The 26,946-nt window shown below is 42.5% G+C and overlaps 1 protein-coding gene across 2 annotated transcripts in view; it reads left to right on the forward strand.

Moving 5' to 3' along the window:
* Positions 1-26,381, forward strand: part of LOC149238591 (Mitochondrial glycoprotein family protein) — a 47,427-nt gene extending 21,046 nt beyond the window's left edge. For both annotated transcript variants that reach the window (XM_089373097.1, XM_089373096.1), the window contains one exon: positions 26,007-26,381. In XM_089373097.1, coding sequence (XP_089229223.1) covers positions 26,007-26,066 — 60 coding nt within the window. In that variant the 3' untranslated portion in view covers positions 26,067-26,381. The remainder of the gene's footprint in view (positions 1-26,006) is intronic.
* Positions 26,382-26,946: the final 565 nt, after the last annotated feature.

Raw genomic sequence — 26,946 nt, forward strand, 5'->3', positions numbered from 1 at the left:
AGTAACATGTTCATTTTAAAGAAGGAGAGCTAGTGTTGAGCGTGTGCAAAAGAAGTGTGAGAGCAAGTGAAGAGTAAGAGCAAGGGAAGAGTTGGAACAAGTGTGAAGGACAAGTTCTGATCAAGAGGAGGAGATCTTCAAGCATAGAGCAAGAGCACTTTAGCTGCAAGTTGTTTAGATATTGGTGACTTTATTCATTCTCATTCTCTCACTTTCTTTGTACTCTGCTGAACAATTGAAGAAATCTAATAGAAGAAGAATCATTTGGGTTTCCCCCTTGTGGGTTTTGCCCTGGTCATTGGACCTAACTCTTAGTGTCTCATATTTGTGCTTGGCTGTCTTCATATGATCCTTAAGTTTATGTTCTATCTACAATTGTTGATCTGAAAAGTTGTGAAGAAGAAATATGCATTCTAAGTAATTGTAACAACATAGAACATTCAATTTTCTACAAAGTACATTCAATTTTCTGCAAAGTATATTCAACTTTCTGCAAAGTGCATTCAATTTTCTGCAAAGTACATTCAACTTTCTGCTAAGTACATTCAGTTCCATTCAATTTTCTGCAAAGTACATTCAATTTTCTGCAAGTACATTCAATTTTCAGCATAAAACTTTTAAGTTTCTGCAAAGAATTTTTTAAATTTCTGCATAGAACTTTTAAGTTTCTGCAAATAATTTTTTAAATTTCTGCATAGAACTTTCAAATTTTAACAATAATCCCTAGAAGTTTCGAGTTTTTATTAATGAAGAAATGATTTATTGGCAAGAAATCTGTTTGTGATTATGTGATTCAAATCATAATTTGCTTCCACTGAATATTATGTGTTATGAACTTAGCCGTGTATTTGTTCAATAATTAATTGCTTGGAATTAAAAACTGAGTGTTGGGTTCGTGAAATTCTAACATTGCTACATGGTGTAGAGAGATGTTGTAGAGTTTGTGGAGCACCCTAGCTTTTATCGCTTCCCATTGATAATTATAACATATCTGCAGAGGCTTTGCATCCCTTGCACATATTTCAAGGGTGCAATATCTTTGAGGCCATTTTGGTTGGTGAATTGGTCATAAATACTACTGAATCTAGGTCAAAGCAAACTTTTGAGGAAGCACCCTAGATTTAAGGAAGATGTTTGACATTACTTTAGCATTCCAAGGAGTATTAACTGATTCCTTGGAAAACTATCTTTGACATGGTCTTTATTGTTATTTTATTAGAGGTGGTTTATATGTGGTTCTTTTGATGAGTGATCCAAGGGATATGGTGGTTACATTTATTGAGAAGTGCTCCACATCTTTTGGCTGATTCCCTAGAGTATTCCATCTTAAGGCCTTGTTTGGGGGACTTTTAATAATCATGCATGTGGATTCAATCTCGAGGCATGTGGTTTGAGGTTGCCCTATCTTGAGTGGTTGTTAGAACAACCAATGGGCGGTTTCTTGCACATTCACCTATGAGATCCACCTTTTGAGGAGGTTGTTCACTTGGTTTGAGGAGTGCCCAAACCTTAGTGAAAATACTTGGCATCATTTTGTTATCCCGAGGAAAGATGGAACCACATTGCAAGGAGTGTTCCATTGACTTGGTCTTTTATTGTTGTTTTAATGTATATCATTAGAAGGTGAGCCTCTTCAAGAGTGTTCCAAGGATAACATGTACACATGGCATGACAAATCCACTTGCTTAGTGAAAGGATCATTTTCTAAAGACCGTTTTGTATGAAGAGATGACTAGTGGTACAAGGAGCCATCTCACATGGTCAAACAAGCATAATTGATGGAAGCATTTTGCATGAGAGCAAGACAAGTGGCATCAAGCATTTGTTCATACCCTTGATCATGCATTTTTATTATTTCTCCAGGAGCACCCTCCTAGAGGAGACTTACTATGTATGTACTTTAATATTTGTTTTAGGAGAGAAAGTGGATCTAGAATTCACTTAATTTTATTTTATTGCAAGGGAGGTTGAGCTCAACCCTATTTATAAACAATCTCTAGCCATTGTATAGGCATGGTTGGATTTTATGGGAGATCCCTTCCAAGTCTAGTTGAAGATATATTAAGAGGAAGAATCACGAGGCAAGCATGTAATGTCCCTTCTGAAATTAAATTGTTACTGGTTTATTTATTCTACAATTTTGACAATTTTGGAGGCCATGGGACCCATGTGATTTTTGGAAAAGACTTAGGAAGGAAAAAAAGCCGAAATGTTTTGTTGGCATAGCGTGGGGACCACTCGCATGAGGAAATACGCACCACCTTAGAGGGGAGTTCGAATGACTAAGGAGGGAAAGTGAAATTGCTAGTTGGCGGGGGCCCACATGGGAAAAGAGGCCCACAAGTTATAAATAGAGGAGGCTCAGCCTCATTTGGTATCTTTTGACATATTGAACTCAATCTTAGTTGCTCGAGTTGCTTAGCTAGGTTACTGTGTGTTAAAATTGGCAACTAGGGCCAAACTCCATGTGGATCACCTCATTTATGGCAGCTGATATTTTTCTTAGATTCCTCTTGTCGAGAGGTGTAGAATTGATTTAAAGATCATCCAATTCCGACAAGTCTTTATGGAGATATGAATTTATTAGTAATTACTTGACAAATTGTCAAGGTCGGCCAACAGTTGTGGCACTCTTGCCCAGTGTTGCATATAAATAGAGGAGAGGTTGAGTCATTATCTCAACTCATCTTACCTCTCATCTCTTCCATTGTCTCTTGGGTATACGAAGGAGAGAGGACGCAGCTAGGGCAGCATGGGAAAGAGGACGCAACTAGGGTAGCAAGGTCGCAGGAAGGTGCAGCAAATGGTTTTGGCTTGCGTTGACCAACACATTGCCTCCATTGATTGCGGCCTTGTGTGGGCAGCCTCTCCTAGGCTAGCCGAAGTGCTGAACAGGTCTACGTTGACTGTTTAAGGGCACATTTATGATTGCGTTATCTAGTTAGGGCTGGTTGCAATGTGCCGTAGCATACACTGCTGTTTTGACCATCTTACCTTGACTATTTTGGGCTGCCACTACCTCTTTCGGAGACCGAGTTCTCCTAGGCTGTCTTGAAGACATTTTGGGAGTTGATTGATCACTTTTACTATCGCTGTCCAAGGGTTTCATTACTGCTGTTGTAAATCACTGATTTGTGATATTGTACTATTTCTCTCTTTGCTGAACTATTGAAGATAAAAGAAGATTTGATCAAAGGGTTTCCCCACATTGGGGTTTGTCCCTGGCTAGTTGCCACATCTTGTGTCTCTTGTTTTGGCTTGTTTTTTGTCGATCGTTTGATGTTCTATCTGCACTTTACTTTATGTTGTGATTGCTAATCAGTGGCTAATAAAAAGTAAAAGAAGTAAACTGCTCTAAGCGTAGAACATACCATAATTTAACATGGTATCAGAGTTGAGGTGAAGACAAAGCCCAAGCAAGAGCAAGAGCAAGGAGCAATCACCGAAGAGAAGGTTGGCAAGGCTATCTTAAAGAAATCATGGGGTGCTCAACACACTTCCCTGCTGAAGACAAACTCCGTGAGAAGTCTGACTATCACGGATGGAAGATGTCTCTCGATCTAACATTAGAAGAGCAGGAAGTGTTGGACCATGTGAGAGGCAAAATTGTTGAGCCTCTGTCAAATGCATCCGCTACTGCTAGAAACAAGTGGACTAAGGGAGAAGTCAAAGCAAGGAAGATCATCAGGGACTCTATCGACAAGCGCCTGGTGGCTTATGTTTCTGAGCTGAACACCTCCAAGGAAATCTACGATAGATTGGTGAGTTTATTTAAAGTTAATGATGCAAATCAAGTTTTGTTCCTTAGAAATAAGATGAAGGAAATTAAGAAGGGCAAAGATGAGAATATGCAAGCATATTTCTTAAGGATCATCGAGATCAAGAATGATCTCCTATCTATTGGGGAAGTAGTTCCCCACAGGGAAATGACACTCACAACTCTTGGAGGACTGCCACCTGAATGGTATATATTCAGGACTACTCTTCTCAACAATAATGTAATTCCTGGATTTGAGGAATTGATGGCTAGATGCATTCAAGAAGAAACAAGGATGGAAGAGCAAGAAATGCCCGCACTTAAAGGCCATCCCTCTGCCTTTTCTTCTCATGCTAAAAGAAGAAACAATTCCGGGGCTAAATCCAAAGGAAAGGTTGGATCGAAGGGTGGAAGAAAAGGACGATGTTACAATTGCAATAAAATGGGCCACTATGCGAGGGAGTGCCCTGATAAAAGGGACTCACACCGAGACGATGATCAAAATCACTCTCAAGGCAATCAAAGGAATGGCAGGTCAAATGGCAGAGGTAAAAGAAATGCCAGAAATCAAGGAAGAGGACAACCCTTCAAGAAGGCAAGAAACTCCAGGTATGAATCTAATGTTGTTAACAATAAGCAAGATGAATATTATCTACCAGTGGTCCTCTCTACTACTGCTCCCTCGGACTCACTGGGGAATTGGCTTATTGATAGTGGTGCCTCAAGGCACTTCATTGGTTACAAAGAAGCTCTCTCTAATCTGATAGAGAAGGAGACTAACTTGGAAATTGTTCTTGGGGACAACTCAAAATATCCCATGAAAGGCGTAGGGAATGTCACTCTTCAATTGAATCAGGAGAATACAATTCATTTACAAGATGTATTATATGTACCTGATCTCAAAAAGAACCTGGTGTCTATTTCGGAAATGGAAGACAAAGGCTACAAGGGGGCCTTCTTCGATGGCAAGGTACGTGTATGGAAAAAGAACTTTAAAGATGCTTTCACTCTTGGGTTTCAAGTTGATTCATTATATCGGGTCGGAGGAAGTTCGTTGGGTGTCATGTCTTGTGACACATCTCTTCAATCCGAACTATGGCATTGGAGGTTTTCTCACCTTCATTATAAAGCTCTACCCGATGCAAGACAAATGGTGACAGGGATGCCTAAGTTCCGAGTAGAGCAAGAAGGTGTATGTCCGGGATGTGTCGAAGGAAAGCTCAAAAGGGGACCATTCCCCTCAAGCCAAAGCAAGACCTCCGATATATTACAGTTGGTTCACTCAGACATATCCAGTATGATGCCTGTGAACTCCTTGGGAGGATATTTATATTACCTCACTTTTACAGATGATTATTCTCGCAAGACTTAGATATACTTCTTGAAAAAGAAGGATGAAGTGTTTTCCTGGTTTCGTCACTTCAAAGCCTTGATCGAGAACCAAACCGAAAAGAAGATCAAGATCTTAAGGATTGATAATGGGACTGAATATGAATCCAATGAGTTTCATGACTTTTGCAATGAGGCTGGCATTAAGAGGGAGACTACTACACCATATACTCCTGAGCAGAATGGTGTGGCAGAAAGGAAGAATCGTACGATTGTGGAAGCTGTCCGTGCTATGCTCCATGATCAAAGACTTCCGAAGTTTCTATAGGCTGAAGCTGCAACTACCGCCGTATATGTACAAATCATCAAGCATTGGGTTCCAAGACTCCCGAAGTGATGTTTATTGGTAAGAAACCTGAAGTATCTCATTTTAGAATTATTGGAAGTCCTGTATATTTTCATGTTCCGAAGGAGAAAAGGAATTATTTGGGTGCATCTGGAAAGAAAGGAATCTTCGTGGGATATAGCAAAAATACTAAGGGCTATAGAATCTATGTGGCTGGTCAAAGGGAAGTCGAGATTAGCCATGATGTCACCTTTGACGAAGATATGGCTCTTAGCAAAGTTGACAATCTTACTACTCTAAGGGGATCTAAAGAAGTTGACGCCAGGGAACCAAAGGAAAAGAAAGATGAGGCGATGCCCGATGTGGAAGAACCTATGGATCCTATTGATCCCCCTTCACAAGAGCCCTCCTCTTCTAGGAAGAGGCCTTCATGGCTTAGGGGGACACTTGATGATGCTGAAGGGCACGTGGCACCCAGGGGAACCTTTCGGGAAAGCAAGAAGCCAACTAGGTATTAGGGATACTTGATCATCATGAGCATGATCATCCAAAATGAGCCTTCGTCATTCACAGAAGCTGTCAAGCATCAAGTATGGAAAGATGCTATGACTTAGGAATATGAGTCCATCATGAAAAACGATGTCTGGGATGTGGTCCCCATTCCCCAGGACAAAGCCATTGTCAGATCGAAATGGCTTTACAAGATAAAGCATGTAGTTGATGGAAGTGCGGAAAAGTAGAAGGCTCGTTTTGTCGCTCGTGGCTTCTCTCAGAAGGAAGGTATAGACTATGACGAGATATTTGCACCTGTTGCCCGGTATACCACCATCCGCTCGATCATAGCCCTTGCTGCTTCGCAAGGATGGAACCTGCATCAGATGGATGTCAAGACTGCGTTCTTGCATGGTTCGATCAAAGAGGAAGTCTATGTGGAGCAACCTGAAGGATTTGAGATTCATGATCGAGAATCTCATGTGTGCAGGTTGAAGAAGGCCCTCTATGGGCTCAAGCCAGCACCTCGAGCATGGTAGGAAAGGATCGATAACTACTTGATGAAGCTGGGATTCACTAGGAGTGAAGTCGATCCTAACCTTTACTTTAAGGTTGAAGATGACAATCCTCTCATATTGGTGCTGTACGTTGACGACCTCTTTCTAACAGGGGCCGACCCTCTCATTCACAAATGTAAGAGGGAGTTGGCTTCTGAGTTTGAGATGAAGGACCTAGGATTGATGCACTATTTCCTAGGACTAGAAGTCTGGCAGAGGCTAGGGGAGATTTTCCTATCTCAAGGAGAATATGTGGTGAAGATATTGGAGAGATTCGGTATGGTGGACTGCAAGCCTGTAACTACCCCGATGGAGTTTGACTTCAAGAAGTTAAGCGGTAGTGCTGCCAGACCTGTTTTACGAAATACTACCGAGTATCGTAAACTCATTGGAGCATTGTTGTTCTTGGTGAACTCCCGTCCGGATATATGTTTTGCAGTCAACACGTTGGGTCAACATATGGTTGAGCCTCACCACACACATTGGATTAATGCCAAGAATCTGTTGAGATTTTTTCGTGGCACAATCACTCATGGGTTGAGATACACTGCTGGAGATGTGAGACTACTTGGATATGCCGATGCTGATTGGGCAGGCAATGTGGTGGACTGAAAGAGCACTTTCGAGCGCTGTTTCTCTTTGGGATCTGCCTCAGTATCCTGGATGAGCAGGAAACAGAAGTCAGTGGCTTTGAGCACCGCCAAGGTAGAGTATATTGCTGCGAGTATGGCCTCTTGTGAGGCAGTCTTGTTGCGAAAGCTCTTCAGTGCGCTGTTTGGATTTACATTGAATACCACCGTGATCCTGTGTGACAACCAGAGCAGGATTCGTTTATCATAGAACCCCGTATTTCATGATCGCTCCAGGCATATCGATATCAGGTACCACTATATTCGGGATATGGTGCAACGGAGAGCAATAAGGCTCCAACATATCAGTACAGATGAACAAGTCGCCGACATTTTGACGAAGCCCCTGGGAAAGGTCAAATTCTTGACTTTCCGAGAATGACTTGGTGTCGTTCAGAGACCCTCTTATGAGGGTCGAGTATGATGTATTGAGCTCTGGGAGCTCCACGGGGGCGCGGGGTACTTCTTGGAGCGACATGCGACCACAGGGCGACTTACCATGCCCTAGTGGTGCACTATGTACAGGGTGAAAGGTTCAACCTTCCCCTATGACACCTCGTGGTGACTGTGGAACAAGATGATTATTCTCTTATGGGCCAGGATGATTAGTTCTCCGTGGCAACTGTGGAACAGGATGATTAGTTCTCATGTGGGCCAAGATGATTAGTTCTCTGTGGTGACTGTGGAACAGGATGATTAGTTCTCCTGTGGGCCAGGATGATTAGTTCTCCTGTGGCGACTGTTGGACAGGGTGATTCGTTCTCCTGTGGACAGGATGATTAGTTCTCTTGTCGAGGCATCCTACCCATGCAGTCTGGGAATCGTGGGAAGTACCTCTCATATGATCAATGAGCAGGGAAATGGGGTTAGGGACCATAGTAGTACTGTCGATGGACCTGTTGACCTCTACTGGTCAACTACCCATGCAGTACACCCCCTTTTTCTTTGCAAAAAGGGGCAGTACTTGATCAGCGTGTCCGTGCCATCCTGCAGTCATCAGCGGCTTAGTCATTTTGATTGTAAACCCAGTCTGCATGTATGAACTGTAAATAATCTTAGCAGACATGAGTCGTGTATGTGAATTGCCTAGGTGGACCTAACTTTCTAGTGGTAATCTACGTCCCGGAAGGTTTTTCGTCTCACCGATCCATGGATCGGCAGAGTTTTCCTTCAAACCTGACCCCAAAGCCAGGATGGATTTTGTCATTAGAACTTTAGGAGAATCCTAGTGTGTTGATCTGCTAGATTATAGTTGTGTCGCAGAACTGGGTGATTTGTGAGGGTTTATGTTAAAGGGGTTTTCCCCCTTAAGATGTAAATTTGTAAAAGTCATCATGAAATGTGTCTTGAGGGTCGAAAAATGTTTTAAATCCCCTCATGAGTCCTAAGTCCTAGGTCCTAGGTGATGTTTCCGAAGGCTTAGTTCGATGATCCATTTTAAAATGAATTAAAAAATTAAAAAAAATGAATAAAAAATAATAAAATAAATAAAAAATTAAAAAAATAATTAAAAATTAAAAAATAAAAAAAAATAAAAAAATAATAATAAAAAAATAAAAAAATAAAGCAAAAACCCTAACTAATAAAATAATAATATTTTAAGTGAATGCATGCAAAATATTATTTTTTAATAAATCGACGGATGAGATCAAGAGATGTCTTGATCCTCATCAACGGTCGAGATCATTTCAGCATGGATCACTCGAACTAGCCGTTGGAGGCATTTCCTTTAAGTAGGGTGCTAGGGGTCAGTTCAGATTATTGGATCTGTGAGTCTGGTACTGAAGAAGCTCTCTTGTAAATCTGTTTCTGGTTAATAAAAGAAGACTTTGGGGTCCATATCTTGCTGGTGTTACTCTCTTAAAATGCTGTGAGATTGTTTAATTTTCTGCATATGTTATTTTCAGCCGTTAATAATAGCTTTTTGTAGAGTATTGTGAGCACAGGTATCTTGTTCACTTGCTAGGGTTTGAGTGCTGTTAGGGTTTTTGAAGTAATGGCAGATATCTCCATTACTTTCTGAGATCTAGCAGCATTTTGGCCCTCTTTACTGATGGTTGTTCTGAGCTGTGCAGAAAAAACCCTTATTGAAGAAGATTTGGTGGGCGTTAGGGGAAGTTCTCGGCTGAACCAGCGAACTCCCACAAGCATTTTTTGCTGAGCCCAGTTGGATTTGATCCTGGGTCTATCATTCGGTTTATTTTTCTAATTTGCATGAGAGATTTTCTGAAGTTCTTCACAGTGAAAACCTTAAATTTTTATTCTTAAAATGTTTTCTGTGCTTATTGATGAATCTCGCTGTTAAGGGGCCAAAATCTGTACATTATTTAACTGTTCTAGGGTTTCAAATTTTTTCTGATCTAGGGTTTTAAATGTTTGCTTTATGCAGTTTTCATTAGCGTTTTGTTTTCTTGTACAGGGTTTTCAGTCTTTTTGGTGATCTTGTCCTTTCAGGTTTGCAGGATTATAAAAAAAAATAAAATAAAATTTAAGGGCCTCACCCACACCCTATTTTGCCAGGCAAATCGAAACATTCCAACGCAGCATCCTCAGTTATCAAAGCCGATTTACAGTTTGGTGATTTACAGTTTGGACGTAGGCGTGAAACCATTCAGCGATTTCATGAAACGCTGCTCTCTCTGCCGTCAAGCCAGCTCTCTGTCACGCAGATGTTATCGCGGGAGATGCATTACAGTAATGTTTGCTGAGTAAATTTTTAGCACCTGTGGATGAGCGTCATTCTGTCTGCCGTCAAGAGCTGAGTTACGCTGAAGGTTCTCATCATGTGACTATCGCCAATGACTGAAACGAGTTTTACGCCCATCATATTTTCAGAACCCGAGTATAGTCAACACGCCAGAGTTTGTGTACAAATGAAATTCACGCAATTGTCATCCTCCGTCGAGCTGGTTCCCTGCATATGATCGATTTCTGAGAGGTGATTTAAGCGCCGGCCTGTTAGCAAAAATACGAATCAAGGAATCTGAAGCACGAATCGGTTTATCATCAGGTTTTCTCGTCCCGTTCCCGCTGGCATTCACGTTGGCGTATCAGGTAAGTCGAATTTTTTTTATGTGGTCATATAACAGTCTTGCGTATCAGCGTTTTTGTTTCTTTTGGATTTTACGATTTGCCACCAATCTGACTGTGTATGAAGCCCTCGATCTCGTCGTTCTGGTCATTGCACGCCATTTGATTTATCGCGTGGTCGAGTCGCAGCTCTTTAGGGTTCAGGCATAGTTCCGATTTCCATAACTTTTGATCGTATTTCCTTTTAGTGAGTTTTACTATAGTTTCGCCTTTTTTTAAAATTGTATTTTAAATGTAGTTTGAAAAGGGTTAGATGTAGGCGAAAATAGTTTTCTTTTTTTTAGTTTTAGTTTCATATTTCGTTAGATTTTAATAGTTTATTTTTAATTTATATGTAAAGCCTTGAAAAGATAAAAAAGTAAAAAGTGAATAGAATTAAGTTTTAGTTTCTGTTTGTTAATTTTTTCAAATTTTGATAGATTTAAAATTTTGTAATTTAGTTTTAGAATAGATTTTAAATTTTAAATTTTATAATTTTTAGATTTTTAATTTTCATTTTTATAATATTGAAAAATAAAAAATTAAAAAAAAGATTTATTTATAAAGTTAAAAAAAAATAAATATATATATATTTGGAAATTTTTTGCCAGTTTCAGTTGTTTATCATGTTATATCTTTCATGCTGAATTTTCAAGTCGAGATACGAATATGAACTCTGGTTAATGGTTTATGACTCGTGGTGGTTTAAAGCATTCATATTTTTAAATTTTCAGTTGCCGGATATCGTTTTGATCATTCTAAGAGCATTGTGATGACAAATGATTGTTGTTCACGGTCTATGTTTCTATATCATCTAATAAGTAATCGTTTTAATAACAATCTCTTAAGGCACTGGTCTGCTAAATTAATCAAATCATTTTAGTGCTTATCTCAATCGTGTCTCGTGTCTCCCAACCAACTGGTCGACAGTTGGTCTCATCATCTCACAGGGTCTACCCCCCTTAGCCGCGGGAGACAGGCTTAAACGGAGGGATCGGGGATCAGAGTGACAGCCCCCGGTCTGAGCGTTGTCGTGTCAATCTGCGCGACAACAGGACCCATCGTTGTATCTACCGTACTCCCTATGCTAAGATGACCTCCATTGGTCTGGGATCAATGATACTGATCTGGGATCAGTGAGAGTGATATGACACACTCTGAGACTGACTTCGGGTCAGTGGAGGATGGTATGATACATCCTCGATCATTTCTTCTTCTTCATAGTTCGAGCAAAGTAGGGCCAAGCTGTGCAGGGCAGTGCATTTGATGGCTGGGATAGTAGCGACGGTCAGACAAATTGCAGATGGAGTTCTCCCTAGTTGAGAAGGAGTGTTAAAATTGGCAACTAGGGCCAAACTCCATGTGGGTCACCTCATTTATGGTAGCTGATATTTTTCCTAGATTCCTCTTGTCGAGAGGTGTCGGATTGATCTAAAGATCATCCAATTCCTACAAGTATTTATGGAGATATGAATTTATTAGTAATTACTTGACAAATTGTCAAGGTAGGCCAACAGTTAAGTGTGTGGCACTCTTGCCCAATGTTGCATATAAATAGAGGAGAGGTTGAGTCATTATCTCAACTCATCTTACCTCTCATCTCTTCCATTGTCTCTTGGGTATACGAAGGAGAGAGGACGCAGCTAGGGCAACGTGGGAAAGAGGACGCAACTAGGGCAGCATTGGAGGAGGACGCAGCGAGGGCAGCAAGGATGCAAGAAGGTGTAACAAATGGTTTAGGCCTACGTTGAGCAACACATTGCCTCCATTGACTGCGGCCTTGTGTGGGCAGCCTCTCCTAGGCTAGCTGAAGTGCTGAACAAGTTTGCGTTGACTGTTTAAGGGCACATTTATGACTGTGTTATCTGGTTAGGGCTGGCTGCAGTATGCTGTAGCATGCACTGTTGTTTTGACCATCTTACCTTCATTGTTTTGGGCTGCCACTACCTCTGTCGGAGACCGAGTTCTCCTAGGTTGTCTTGAAGACATTTTGGGAGCTGATTGATCACTTCTACTATTGCTGTCCAAGGGTTTCATTACTGCTGTTGTAAATCACTGATTAGTGATATTGTACTAACTCTCTCTCTCTGTTGAACTATTGAAGATAAAAGAAGATTTGATCAAAGGGTTTCCCCACATTGGGGTTTGTCCTTGGCTAGCCGCCACATCTTGTGCCTCGTCTTGGCTTGTTTTCTGTTGATCGTTTAATGTTCTATCTGCACTTTACTTTATGTTGTGATTGCTAATTAGTGGCTAGTAAAAAGTAAAAGAAGTAAACTGCTTTAAGCATAGAACATACCATAATTTAACACTGTGTTGTTTAGCACACGAGTGTCACCGAGTGGAGATCTCAACCCTTGCTTCAGTGGACTTCGAGTGCCAGCCCTAGAAGGGAGTTCTTCTTCATCTCAGCTCGTAGCAGCAACAAGGAGAGGAGTTACTACAACTATAAGTCGAGTACCAGCAGCAGGGGGAGTAACAACAGTGCAGGGATTGCGCAGTCACAGCGTGAGGCACTCCGGGAAGTTGGGGAGACAGGAGCATCCTTCATCATTTTCAGGAGTATAGAGGACAACTACATACAAGAGGGCCATTCTGCATGCAACTCTCGTTTCATCACTCACAAGACTGCATCATCTCCTCCATGACTACATAGTCATTGGAGTGAGACTCTTTGGGGCAGCACCATCTGGGGGAGTTTGGAGCTGGGAGGCTGGGAGATCATTTGGAGGGCCATTTGAAGAGGATTGCTAGATTTGGGAGAGCAGAGATTGACAGGATCAGTCACAGCGATAAAATTCGAAATTGGAGGAGGGCCAAGCTGTGAAGGGTCAATTTTTGAAGGTTGGAACTAAGGGAAACCCTTTCTGGGGTTTTTTGGGTTTTGGGCAAGGATCACACTCCTAATTTTATAGAAATTTCTAGGTAGATCTAAGGGGTCAAAGACGGGTCCCAACTCAGCCAAGAGCTAGAGGTGCTAAGGGGAATTTGGGCCAAAATTCTGAGGTCAACATGTGGCCAATTCCTTCGTGGGTTATTCTAGGTATTTGGTGGAGAGGTCGAGGTTAATTTCCTGTAATTTTTTGAGAGGTGGGGTTTCTAGCAACATCTTTGCAGCAGACAACACAGTTTCACAAGGGCAGTGCAGGGCATCATTGCAGTAGTTATTTGTGTCATGTGGGCTTGAAATATTACCATCGGGGCTTGATCACACTTTCCATTGAGGCAAACCCAGGTCCACCACTTCCACATTATTGTACTTTTCTCCCAGATTATAATAAAATGGCTCGACTATTGGTTATTCCTGGACTTTTTATGGGTGTGCACTAAATGTTTCAATTTTATGGTGTTGTTTTTATTGTTTGCTTTGCATAGCACTATTTTTCCTAGTTTGGAAAATTACAGTGGTATCAGAGCACGATATTGGCCTGGCTGTGGGCAATTAGCCAGAAGATCATGGAAGCTTTGGGTATGAGTGCACAGTGACTGGTGAAACCGCAGACAAACCCATGGCTCAAGGGAAATCCAACATGCAAAATTTTTAGGGTAGAATTCATTGGGACGATGAGAGGTTGGCCCAGTTGAGGAGGGTGACAGAGCAAACCCATCCTTACCCTTACAATAGAGACGTTAGAGGTGAGCAAGCCGTGGGGGTGCAACCATCAACATCATGTGGGGAAAGTCGACCAGATCAGGGCACCAGATCTCCTTAAAAGGAGCAGGCAGGACGAAGACGGTTAGAGGTTGAGACTAGGGGGCGCTTTTGCTGGTGGAGCCCTGGCTTTAGATATCAGGGGCCTGAGGAGGAGGTTGAGCATGAGGTTGAGAGCCCACAGGATGGTGAGGAGCACATCCACATAGCTGGTGTGGCGCAGGAGTCACCTTTATTAGAGACTTCTTTGATAGCCCCAGTTGACACCTTGGTGGAGAGGATAGAGCCTACACACATAGAGCCATCTGTTGAGGGGGTGCCACCCATGGACGAGGTGCAAACAATTGCTGAGGTATCTGGAGCTGTGATTGAGTTTACAAGCAATAGATGCCCACAACAAATCCACTAGTTTCAAGTTGACCTTCTAGCATTACAAAGGAAGATCACGTTAGTGCGTGAGGCTATTCTGCAGCAGAACGAGGAGTTGGAGAGCATGAGAGCAGTTTGTGCAGAGTCTACGGCCAAATTGATTCACGTTGGGTAGCAATTGGATTCCCTACTGGTGCAACTAGTGTGCATGTTGGGGCGTGAGAGCAGCCCTCTTCGGGCTTTACATAGACGGGGTTGGCAACACTGTTAGGTTACCTTGGCCCATTGGATAGAGAGAGACAAAGCTACCTAGTCAGATTTCATGTATTGACCAGGATAACGAGATGAGACGACCTGAGTTGCACAAGGTGCAACACGCGCATGCTGGGGTTGTTCTATGTGCAGGAGTTCGTGCATTCGATCTGTCTCTTAGGGTTGGATGGCGAGAGATTCTGAGTTGGTACCTTGTGGAGTGGGTTATGGAGAGGGTGGTGGAGCTGGGTGTAGCTCTGCAGGAGCTTCCAGGCACTGGGGATATCGACAGCGCAGACTGGCATTGGTTTCCTGACGGGACTACCTATCATTTTCCAGGTATGCCGGTTGACTACAACTTGGATGGTACAATTGACCTAACAGTTGAGCGTGTACATTCGCTAGGGGAGTCCAGTGTTGATTTTGGGTAGCATCTGATGTGCTCTAGCTCCGAAATTTTGTGGAGGAGCTAGAATACATGAGATCTCCAAAACCCAGAGTTTGGAGAAAGTCCACTCAGATGAGGAGTTATTGAAATAATTAATATTTTTAATGGGTTCCTAAGTCTAAACTTAGGAAAATAAAAATATTAATGGTATTAATAAGAATATGGGTGAGAAACTTCCAAGTGGCGAGGATCAAGTCTGTTTTAATCTTAGCCGTTGATTAGGGACTTAATCTCGGCTGTTGATTCATCAACAGGAAAAGTATAAGAGGAGGCTTGAGGGTCAGTTGGGGACACACTTGAGAGAGCAGTGAGTTCGATTTTTCTGGGTGAGGTTTGCTGAGAAAATCGAACAAGTGATCTTTTCCAGTGAGAAGGGTAGTTCCGCAGAGGGACTTCGGTTCAAGGCCGAGAATACATAATAGAGAGGCAGAGAAGCACCAGGAGAGCTCTGATGCAGTGACGTAGAGGGAGAGCTTTGATGCAGTGTCGCAGAGGGAGAGCTTTGACACAGAAGGAGAGCTTTGATGCAGTGATGTAGTGTCGCAGTGACGCAGAGGGAGAGCTCTGACGTAGAAGGAGAGCTATGACGCAGTGACGTAGTGTCGTAGTAATGCAGAGGGAGAGCTCTGACGCAGTGACACAGTGGAGGCTAAGGGGTGTCAGTGACACAGTGACGCGAGGAGGTGACGCAGTTCTAGCACAGAGTTTGGAGCAACCATCGTTGCCTAGCACTGGTAACAACGCAGTCACCTGTGGGGTTTGTTCATCTGTCTCTGGATAGAGGTACTTTTGCTGGGTTTATTCTTTGTTGGGTGAGTTGGATTTGGCACCCTAGTTGTATTCAGAAATCTGCTTAATAATACAAACCCTCTATATGCTGCGCTGGTTTTCACGAATTGGGTTTTTTCGGGGGCGATTGTCCAAAAATAACAGTGTCCCTTGTGTATTTGTCTCATTTTATTTCAGTTCATGATTTGTATGTATGTGTAGTCTACAATAGTGTTTTCATCGCTATTTAAATAATTAAATTACTTGTTGAATGTAAAAACAAGTAGGAGATGGTAAACCAATGGTTACAGTAGGATTTATGATGTGTAGATTCAGAAATTTTCACATGGTATCAGAGCACTGCAGATCATAGGAGATTGAAAACACCAGTCGAGAGATCCTGAGAATTTGCTACAGAAAAGCAGCTATCCCGAGTGACAGTGCTGTTCCAGAGCCAGAGACGTAGAGGGAGAGTGACGCAGTGCAAAAGAGGTGACGTAGAGGCTAACACAGTGCCATTCTGAGCCAGGTGAGGGTGACGCAATAGCTGGGAGGAGCCCATGCAGTAAATGCATCAGTTGTCCAGGTCAGTGCAGAAGCAGAGAGGGGTAGATCAAGCTCACACAGTGCCACATCATCTTTTTAGACCAGAAAGGAGTGACGCAGTGGCCAGGAGAAGCTGATCTAGCTCACATTGATTGCGCAGAGCCAGAAGAGCCCAAATTCTTCAATTGTCGGGGCTGGGGGAGCAGAGTAGATTTGATCTGAGGAGCTAATGGGACGCTGTTGTTGTTGGTGTAGAACAGTGTCTGTGGAGACAAAGCCAAGGTAGAGGGAGTCACTGCCTTGACAGATTTCTAGCCAAAGAAATCTAGATCCGGGTTGTAGCAACAAAGGAGGATTGGAGAGGAGTGATTCGACATTTGGCCGAAGGATTTTCGTGAAGGAAATTAAGACTCAGAGGGAGTTTAGAGGAGCTTGTTCCTTAGAGGATTTCTAGCGTCGAAGGAATCCTAATCCAAGTCTTGCTAGATTAACAGCAAGAGAGGGAGAAGAGAACCAATCCTATTTTTTTTTTTGCAGAGATGGCGATCAATGGATTAAGGGATCAAGATAGATTGGATGGAGCCTCCAATTTTGTCATCTGGAAGGTCGAGATCCTGGCAATCCTAGACACACATCGCATCAAGGACTATGCCTTGAATGTAGTTGTTGTTCTGGTCGAGGCTGATCCATTAAAGAAGTACGAGGAGGCCTAGGCAAAAGCCAAGTGCATGATCCTAGATGAGGTCAAAGATCATGTAGTACCACACATTGCTGAGAAGGACACAACAAAGGAGATGTTGGAGACACGACCAACTTGTACCAGGGCACTTCCATCCGGTGGAAGATGCTATTAGAAAATCAATTGAGAGAATACCAGATGCAAAAGGGAGAAGAGATCGATCCCTTCCTCCTCAGGTTGCAAGGAATTAGAGACTAGTTGACTTTTGTGGGGTCTACACTAGATCTTGAGTTCATGGTTAGGACTGCCCTGAATGCAGTCACCAAGGATTGGGAGACATTTGTTCAAAGTATCTTGGGCAAAGCGACTCCCCCCAGTTGGGAGGAGATGTCGGCAACTCTTCGACAAGAAAAGCTCAGGAGGTTGATCAAGGCAGGGAATAGCAGCAAAGGAGCCCGGGTCAAGAAGGAGGAGGAGGATGCAACTCTCGCATCATCGGGACAACAAGGGCAGCAGAAGAGAAAGAAGAAGGATATTTCCAAGGTCAGATGCTTTAAATGTGTGGAACTTGGACATTTCGCCATTCAGTGCCCCCATAAGAAGGGCAAGTAGGAGGCTTCTGACTCGAAGGTTGCTCTAGCGAAAGCTGACAGGGAAGGTGAGGATGATGATTGTGCCATGAATGCTTATGCGCCTCTGGAGAATAGGTGGGGCGACATGGAGTTGTAGTCGAGAGGACTACATAAGGGTAGGATCCTTGAGGTGCCCAAACTCTTGGATCACATACGACTATGGGAGCCCTTAACGACAATAGCAAAATGACGGGTGTCGGTTGGAGCGACAATGGTACAGCTAGAGTGCCAAAGTCTGAGGCAGCGCAATGGATGTTATAGCAGTGTGAGAGGCATAGAGCAATTTGCAGCAGCGCAGTAGCAGCAGAGGGTTAGCACATATTAGCAGTAGAGGTAGCTTCAACATCATGAGTCATCCATACTGACCAACATGTCAGTTTTTGGGTGAAGTTTCGGTTGCTTACTTCTCAACAATTGAGTTGCAGTGCAACAGTTAGTAGTGGCAGTGTTATGGGTAGTGTGATGCAGCATTTTGAGAGGGAGTTGTAGTACAGATGTAGCAATGGTAGTGGCAGAGTCATGGGTAGCAGTACAAGAAGCAATGGTAGTGGATGAAGGGCATTAGGCCGAGCATCAATAGCACTGAGGGTCGATGTAGTGGATCAGTGTAATGCTTCTATGGGGAAGTATTGCTAGAGCACATTCCTCTCTAAGAGGGAGTGTTGATTTTGGGTAGCATCGGATGTGCTCTAGCTCTGAAATTTTGTTGAGGAGCTAGAATACATGAGATCTGTAGAACCTAGAAATCGTTTGGAGAAATTCCACCCATATGAGGAGTTATTAAAATAATTAATATTTTTAATGGTTATTAATAAGAATATGGGTGAGAAAATTCTAAGTGACGAGGATCAAGTCTGTTTTAATCTTAGCCATTGATTAGGGACTTAATCTCGGCCGTTGATTCATCAATAGGAAAAATATAAGAGGAGGCTTGAGGGTCAGTTGGAGACACACTTGAGAGACCAGTCAGTTTGATTTTTCTGGGGCGAGGTTTGCTGAGAAAATTGAACAAGTGATCTATTGCAATGAGAGGGGCAGTTCGGCAGAGGGACTTCGGTCCAAGGCTGAGAATACATAGCAGAGATGCTGAGAAGCACCAGGAGAGTTCTGACGCAGTGACGCAGTGTCGCTCTGACACAGTGATGCAGAGGGAGAGCTCTGACGCATTGTCGCAGTGACGCAGAGGGAGAGCTCTGACGTAGTGACGCAGTGGAGGCTAAGGGGTCTTAGTTACGTAGTGTTGCAGTGACACAGTGACGCAACTCCTAGAGGAGGTGACGCAGTTCCAGCGCAAAGCTTGGAGCAGCCATCGCTGCCCAGCGTTGGGAACAACGTAGTCACCTGTGGGGTTTGTTCATCTGTCTCTGGATAGAGGTACTTCTGTCAGGTTTATTCTCTGTTGGGTGAGTCGGATTTGGCACCTTAGTTGTATTCAGAAATCTGCTTAATAATACAAACCCTCTATATGTTGCACTGGTTTTCCCAAATTGGGTTTTTCCGAGGACGATTGTCCAAAAATAACGGTGTCCCTTGTGTATTTGTCTCATTTTATTTCAGTTCATGATCTGTATGTATGTGTAGTCTAAAATAGTGTTTTCATTGCTATTTAATTAATTAAATAACTTGTTGAATGTAAAAACAAGTAGGAGATGGTAAATTAGTGATTGCAGTAAGATTTCTGATGTGTAGATTTAGAAATTTTCACAGTTAGCACCATTGGCCAACCAGTTTATGGACAAACTCTTTTGGTTGTCTTGGTATGGCATTTGTACACAAGATCACTGGGTGATCAACATACTCTGGCAGGAGTTTGTCAGAGGAGGTGGCGTTGACAGGCCACCAGACTGTGCCTTGTATGGAGCTAGGGATTCTTCGCATTTGTGTGGGACATGGAGGAGTATGGCAGTGGTGGCATCGTTGCTGACACCTGGGGAGATTCACTTCCTAGGTCCCTTAGGGAGGACTTGGAGGGGAGGTCCCCCTCATTGGAGAGTATGGTGATGTGATAATGGAGGTGATGATATGGGTTGGATGCGGGCCGACGCATATGGACACAGCTTTAGGCCATCTCATTCAGGGATTGGAAGGAGCATCTAGTGTGGAGCAGTGGTTTGTAGATGGGCATGGAGACACATGGGGGTGTGCCGTAGTATGTTGGATTGCGCTGTGGAGTGGGAGCGCCTCACATTGCATTGAGTACATGCGGGGAGTACAGGTACAGTGGCACAGGAGGGACACAGGCCATTACAAGATGGCATAGCCGTAGCCGATGGTATCCAACAATGTACAGGGGTAGGCCGCAATGTATAGTGGCATGTCCAAGAGTACTGGGATGATTGGTTGTATGCAGGGGTGTATTGTGCTGCACAACAAGGTCTGGGTGTGTTGCCTCTAGGGAGACCTTTGGACAGAAACACCGGGCATACCTTTGGGCATAGTTCACCCAAGATCGACGGGAACATAGATGAGTGATACTTGATGGTATCTGCTGGGACTCACACGGCTAACCCTCTTTTACATCCCTCATGGGCACAGTGGATTTCGTTGTTGACTTTCTGCACTCCAAGCATGAGCAGCGGGGGATGAGGAACTCACTCAAGATATTTGGGTGACACTCAACGCACTAGGAGGGGAGAATTTTAAGCAGTGGCATTGGGTTGGTGCGTCAGTTGATAGCCACAGGTTGGGGGATGAGGTGATCATCTGTAGGGGTGGCATATCGTTCATCACCGAGCCTACGTCTAGGGAGCTAGTCACGAGGGAGACATGTGTCACTCTTTTCTCAGGGCATGTCGGGACCAAGCATGAGTAGGATACCAGGTACGACTGAGGTAGTTTCCCAGTATGTGTCCAGGCTCCAGACCTTATATTGGCACATTATCGAGAGGGCGGATGGCAGACCCAGGGGAGATGGTTGGCAGGGACAGGAGGGATCCACATACCCTGAGTCAATTACGAGTATCGGATACCCATCTTTTGGTTGCATTCAGGGGGTAGCTATTTGGCACATGTGGCTTCTAGCAATCATCGGTACTACACAGTGGCAAGCACAGGGAAGATTAGCATGCATCAGATTAGCCCACAATATATGGAGCCTATATATTGATCACATGCAGGGACTAGAGATGAGGCATGGATGGATTCCTGTAGTTGTCAGAGCTATGTTGCAGCAGGTCCAACTAGGGGATGCAGGGATTCAGTTGATTGATAGATCACTCTATCTCGTGATGGTCGGAGTCATGGCAGAGAGTGGTCTAGTTCACTCTGGGATTGGCACATGGGGGTACACAGTGGCCTTCATCGGATGGCGAGGTAGGCTTTCTTTGTGGCTGCACCGGTTCAGAGTTAGATTTAGATGGGTAGACTTTGGCATCATGGAGATGTCGGGGCAGGATGTGTCTCGCCTCTATCAGTATTCCACCATCAAGTTCCAGGAGAGGAGGATACAATGTATGCACAGTGGGCAGTCAGGTAGAGCTAGAGTGGTGCAACGACAACATGGTGGCACCCTTTTATGGCTAGCATGGGACCTAGACATCACAATACTAAACATCGCGATGATCATTAGGGGTCAGCCAGTTGCAACAGGGGGAGGTCACCCAGGTCTTCCTTTGGGCTTTAGCAAGTCATCAATGGCGTGGGGGACTTCTGGTATTTATACTGCACATTATAGTGAGTGGAACGAGGGGAGCTTCAGGTGGGACAGGATGGATTGGGATCCTGGTATTGAGGGATTCTTGTAGGGACCTAGGATGACTCAACAACATGTTTGGGACCCCGGTATCACTGATGGTGATAGGGGTAATCAGCAAAGATAGGAGGCGCTTGTTCAGGCATTGCTGGAGGATAAGCGATTTTTGGTGCATTGGAGGAACTCGCTGGATGAGGATGCTACCTGGGAGGGTGAACACATACGTGAGCATCTGGTGCTGAAGTTGCTTGGGGACAAGCAACATTTTGGAGGGGAGGACTGTAATGTCCCTTCCGAAATTAAATTGTTACAGGTTTATTTATTCTACAATTTCGACGATTTTGGAAGCCATGGGACCCATATGATTTTTGGAAAAGACTTAGGAAGGAAAAAGGGTCGAAATGTTTTGTTGGCATAGCGTGGGGGCCACCCACATGAGGAAATACGGACCATCTTAGAGTGGAGTTTGAATGACTAAGGAGGGAAAGCCAAATTGCTAGTTGGAGGGGGCCCGCATAGGAAAAGAGGCCCACAAATTATAAATAGAGGAGGCTCAGCCTCATTTGGTATCTTTTGACATATTGAACTCAATCTTAGTTGCTCGAGCTGCTTAGCTTGGTTACTGTTCTATTTAGCACACAAGTGTCGCCGAGTGGAGATCTCAACCCTTGCTTCGGTGGACTTCTGTGCCGGCCCTAGAAGGGAGTTCTTTATCTCAGTTCGTAGCAGTAGCAGGGAGACGAGTTACTACAGCTGTAAGTTGAGTACCAGCAGCATGGGGAATAACAACAACGCAAGGATTGCGCAGTCACAGCGTGAGGCACTCCGGGAAGTTGGGGAGACAGGAGCATCCTTCATCATTTTCAGGAGTATAGAGGGCAGCTACAGACAAGAGGGCCATCCTACACGTAACTCTCATTTCATCACTTGCAACATTGCATCATCTCCTCCATGACTGTGCAGTCATTGGAGTGAGACTCTTTGGGGCAGCACCATCCGGGGGAGTTTGGAGCTGGGAGATCATTTGGAGGGCCATTTGAAGAGGATTGCTAGAGTTGGGAGAGCAAAGATTGACAAGAGAAGTCACAGCCACAAAATTAGAAATTGGAGGAGGGCCAAGCTGTGAAGGGTCAATTTTTGAAGTTTGGAACCAAGGGAAACCCTTTCTGGGTTTTGGGCAAGGATCACACTCCTAATTTTATAGAATTTTTTGGGCAGATCTAAGGGGTCAAACAGGGGTCCCAACTCAGCCAACAGCTAGAGGAGCTAAGGGGAATTTGGGCCAAAATTCTGAGGTCAACATTTGGCCAATTCCTTCGTGGGTTATTCTGGGTATTTGGTGGAGAGGCCAGGGTTAATTTCCCGTAATTTTCTGAGCACCAGAGGTGGGGTTTCCAGCAGCATCTTTGCAGCAGACAACACAGTTTCACAAGGGCAGCGCAGGGCATCATTGCAATAGTTATTTGTGCCATTTGGGCTTGACATATTACCACCTGGGCTTGATCACGCTTGCCATTGAGGCAAGCCCAGGTGCACCACTTCCACATTATTGTACTTTTCTCCCAGATTATAATAAAATGGCTCAACTGTTGGTTATTCCTGGACTTTTTATGGGTGTGCACTAAATGTTTCAATTTTATGGTGTTGTTTTTATTGTTTGCTTTGCATAGCACTATTTTTCCTAGTTTGGAACATTACAAAGCATGTGTGAGGTTTTTGTCTTTCTCCTTTTCTCATGGATGATTAGGTTTATGCAAGAGCTGCCACTGTTCTTGCTGCTGTAATGATCTTTTCTGAAAGGAAATTTTGCATATGAGAAGAGATTACGGTAGTGATTGTAAAGTTGTAAACCCTCCCTAGCCCTTGTTGTAGCCTTGAACCTTGGGAAACTTTCTGCTATAATTTCAGATTCGGTGTGGCACATGTTATGGCTCAGTTGATATTATGGGATTGTAACTGAAGATGTGATATTGTTGGGGCTGTTCATTCTAATAGAAGGCTTTTCTACTTCTACCTGTTTACTCACTGCTCCATGTTATGGTTGTTCTGCCATTGGTCATGGTTGCACATTATTTGTTGGCAGCAATTTGATGGTTGTGGTAGTGCATCTTGTACAAGGGCATCATCACTTACTCTAGTACAACTTGAAAATGTGTTCTGGACTATTCATGGCACATCAATGTATGGCTTGGTTATGCCTTCTCCATAGGATTATCCATTGGTTTGGCACTGGTCCTGGTCCATCATCCCATCCCTTTCCAAACGTTTATCTTGTATTTTACATAAGGATCACCCCCCTTGTGCTGAAGAAGAGCTGGCCTAAAGTGACAGGAAGGTTTGTTGTGGTGACAGTGGTCAACCTTCTTGAGTTCCCCTAGGGTCACACTTGTATGTCAGGGATTTATCATTTTGACTATAGGTTTGGGAGGTAACAAGTCCACTTCTCCCTTGTTTGTCTTCATTTTCATGACCTACTTGAAGGTTCAACTCTAGACTTACTCGTGGTGCTTCAGCTTGCCCCACTCCATTCTTAGAAGTTATATTCCTTATAGTAGGACTAAGTGGAAATCTAATCTTAAATTTTTCGTAAGACTAGCTAAATACAATAATCTATGATCCAAAGGTCATACTCTTAGTAAGATTTATTTCTATATATTTCTAAAATACATTTTTTGTTATTTTCACCGTTTTTCTTATTTTTCCAAGGAAAAATAATTTATTATTAAAACATATAAGAGAAGATAATTTTATAAATGTCCAATAACTGATCACAATAATATGTCAATGAGAAAGTACACCTAGCAAAGAAAAGGACAATATGGGAATTTGAAGGCAATCTCCTAGCTGAAATCAGAAACTATGTAGGTATAAAAAATAGGAAGAAATCTAAATGACAAAGTACATGATAAAGTGAGAAGCTGAGATTGAAGCATCTGTGTTGAGCCAAGAGAGGATGTCAAGGCTGTGGCTGGAATTGGCTGCCAAGTGTGAGAGGGGTGCTGAGGAATGGTATCCTCATCAATGTCATCTACTATTGTAAAATGACCAAGAGTTAGTTTACCAAAGGTTGGCTAACCAATACCAACATTCACCATATTGGTATCAGAGCTTGTCTGATTGAAGGATTGTTATGAGTACGACCTTCTGTTTTTACAGAGTTTGTTCTCTACTGATATGAGTACTACCTTCTGTTTTTACAGAGTTTGCCCTCTACCGAGAAACATTTGATACAAATATTTTCTTCCTCCTACTAGTCATCAAATGCACTATCTATATATATATATATATAACTGGTTTAGATTAGAGATCAGCAGATTGAAAGATAATAAAAACCATTTGAAGAAAAGCTTATAATTCTTTAGTCTCAACCTTGGAAACAAAAATTGTTGAAGTTGCTCTTAAAGGTTTCTACCCAACTTTGGCCCCCTTAACTATTGCTTTTGTGGATATACTTTTGTAGCAGTTACTTCAGTTTGCATAACTTTGATTTTCCACACTCTCTTTGAGGTTTCAATGTCCGCCTTGAGTTGCTCCCTAGTGTTCTTAGGCTGACCATCATTCTTTTAAGTTCTCGAAGCTGGCCTGTGAACAGTAGAAATGTGTGCAGATTCGCAGAATGTCTACCATAATCTCTATTATGAGGGAGTGTGAGGAAATGTTGCTTTTTCTGGTTCCATGTGAGTTTGGTTCTTCACTCTTAATTTCCTTTCCGATGCTGTTTGTAATAGAAACTAGGAACATTGAGGCAGTAGAAACTAGCATGAATGGGGAGGTCCAATTATGCCTGAAACTTTTAAAATAAATACACTTACCTGTAATTTTTTTGCCTAAGACCTTTTCATTTGATCACCTATGGACCTTTGGAAACTGTAATGTCAATGGGTTTATAGAAATTTTCGTTATTAATGAACTGCTTGTGTCTTTCATACGATCAACTTGGCAACTAATGTAAACTAACTTTGTAGGGTAGGTTTACTGAACGGACTTCTCTCTTGGCATTACCATTTTTTCTTCCATCTACTTCACGTCCTTGATCAGATATCCTTCTTTCCACCATTATAGGCTTTAGATAAGATGTCATTGATTTCTAAAGAAACTCCCAATGTTGGTAGAAAAAATTGCCGAGCTTATTTTTGTTCATTTGAAAATGCCTTAAATCTATCACTTTAAACATTAACAATTTTCTTGTTTTTTTCTTTTCATATGGTTATCATTGGTCCACCTTCCCTTCACAAGGTTAATAAGCATATGAAGGTGAATCCCACCTTTGACTTTTGAGTTTGTAGTTCCAAACTAGCTATAATCTTAGAATTGAAAGCAACAATTTTGGCTTTGTTGTTAGAAGCCTTTCTAAGCCCCATTTTGAAGGTTTGTGTGACACCCCCTTCACAATCCTTACTTGTTCCTCCCCTCCCTGCTTGACTATTGCCCTTGTTAATCAGAACATAGCTTAAAATGTACTGAGGATATCATGGAACAATCCTGGTTGAGGTCCTCGTTATTATCAAATCCCTTGGCTTGTTCTCCATCAAAGAAAATTCCTCTCTTTTTGCTTTAATCACCTAGTTTACTGTTTGTTTGGTTCAATCATGTGTAATTTTTTTGCGGAGACCATTACGGCATTTGCATAGTTTCAAACATGAAACTACACAACCAAAATACTTGATTTTTGATGCTTTATTTTGTTTTCATACTATCTCATTATTTGGCACCTTCATGTTTGTTACTAACAGTTTTTTCATGCCAAGTTGTCTATTAATTGCTTTTGTTGTTCACTTTTTTTTGTGCAGGACTCTAGACTATGCATTGCAGGATGCTTTCAAGGAGTTCCTAAAAGTTCGGGGAATTAATGTTGAACTAGGCAACTTTCTCATAAGGCATTTGCACAATAAAGAGCAACAACAATATGTGAAATGGTTGCATTCTTTGGACTCTATTATTAAGAAATGATTGGAAAGTGGCTAGTCTGCCATACTAGAAACATACTACATTTCCCCCTTCTGCTGCTATTAAATGAATGGAATATTTATGTGACGATTCATAGTAAAACTGCAGATGGATTTTCAACCATACTAAAAACCTCTAAAATGCATTTTTCCCTTCTGTTGCTACTAAATGAACGGAATATTTACTACTTCATAGTAAAATTGCATATTGATTTACCATTTGAAAGCTCTACGTCAAACTCCTCTTATTCTGGAAAGCACTTTGAGCTATAGTATAATGCATTTTAAGTTGTTATCAATCTTATGAAAAGCATATGTTAGAAATGTTGTAACTTTAACATGTTAATTAATTCACAATACCCCAATAAAATGTGCAACTTCAATTATGGGTGAAATTGGATAAATCATTATATTTTCGTGGGTGTTCAAGTTGTCATTCATCTTTGAGATATTGTTGGGCATGGGACAGTTTGATCCTATTGAAATTGTTTTTTCAATAATTACTGTCTTTATTGCTTTAGAGTTGGAAGTAAGGCCAATATTTCAGACTGCACAGGGGCATTATTTATTGTCACTGTGATGAGATTAGGATTTTGTAGATATGGATTTGAATAAGACTGTCTTATATATGCAGTAGAGGTCACTGATAACTTAAGATTTGCAGATTCAATATGATAGCATAGTGTGTTCTTTTATTTTTGCATGGCTCTATCATGCATATGGATCCTTCATTTTGAAAATTGCGGAAGGATGTTTATTTCACGATTCATAAATGAAATCATGG

This window comes from Pinus tabuliformis, chromosome 8 (genome assembly GCF_031772625.1).
Source record: "Pinus tabuliformis cultivar Carrire ecotype Pingquan chromosome 8, CPIR1, whole genome shotgun sequence".
In the NCBI taxonomy this organism is placed as follows: domain Eukaryota; kingdom Viridiplantae; phylum Streptophyta; class Pinopsida; order Pinales; family Pinaceae; genus Pinus; species Pinus tabuliformis.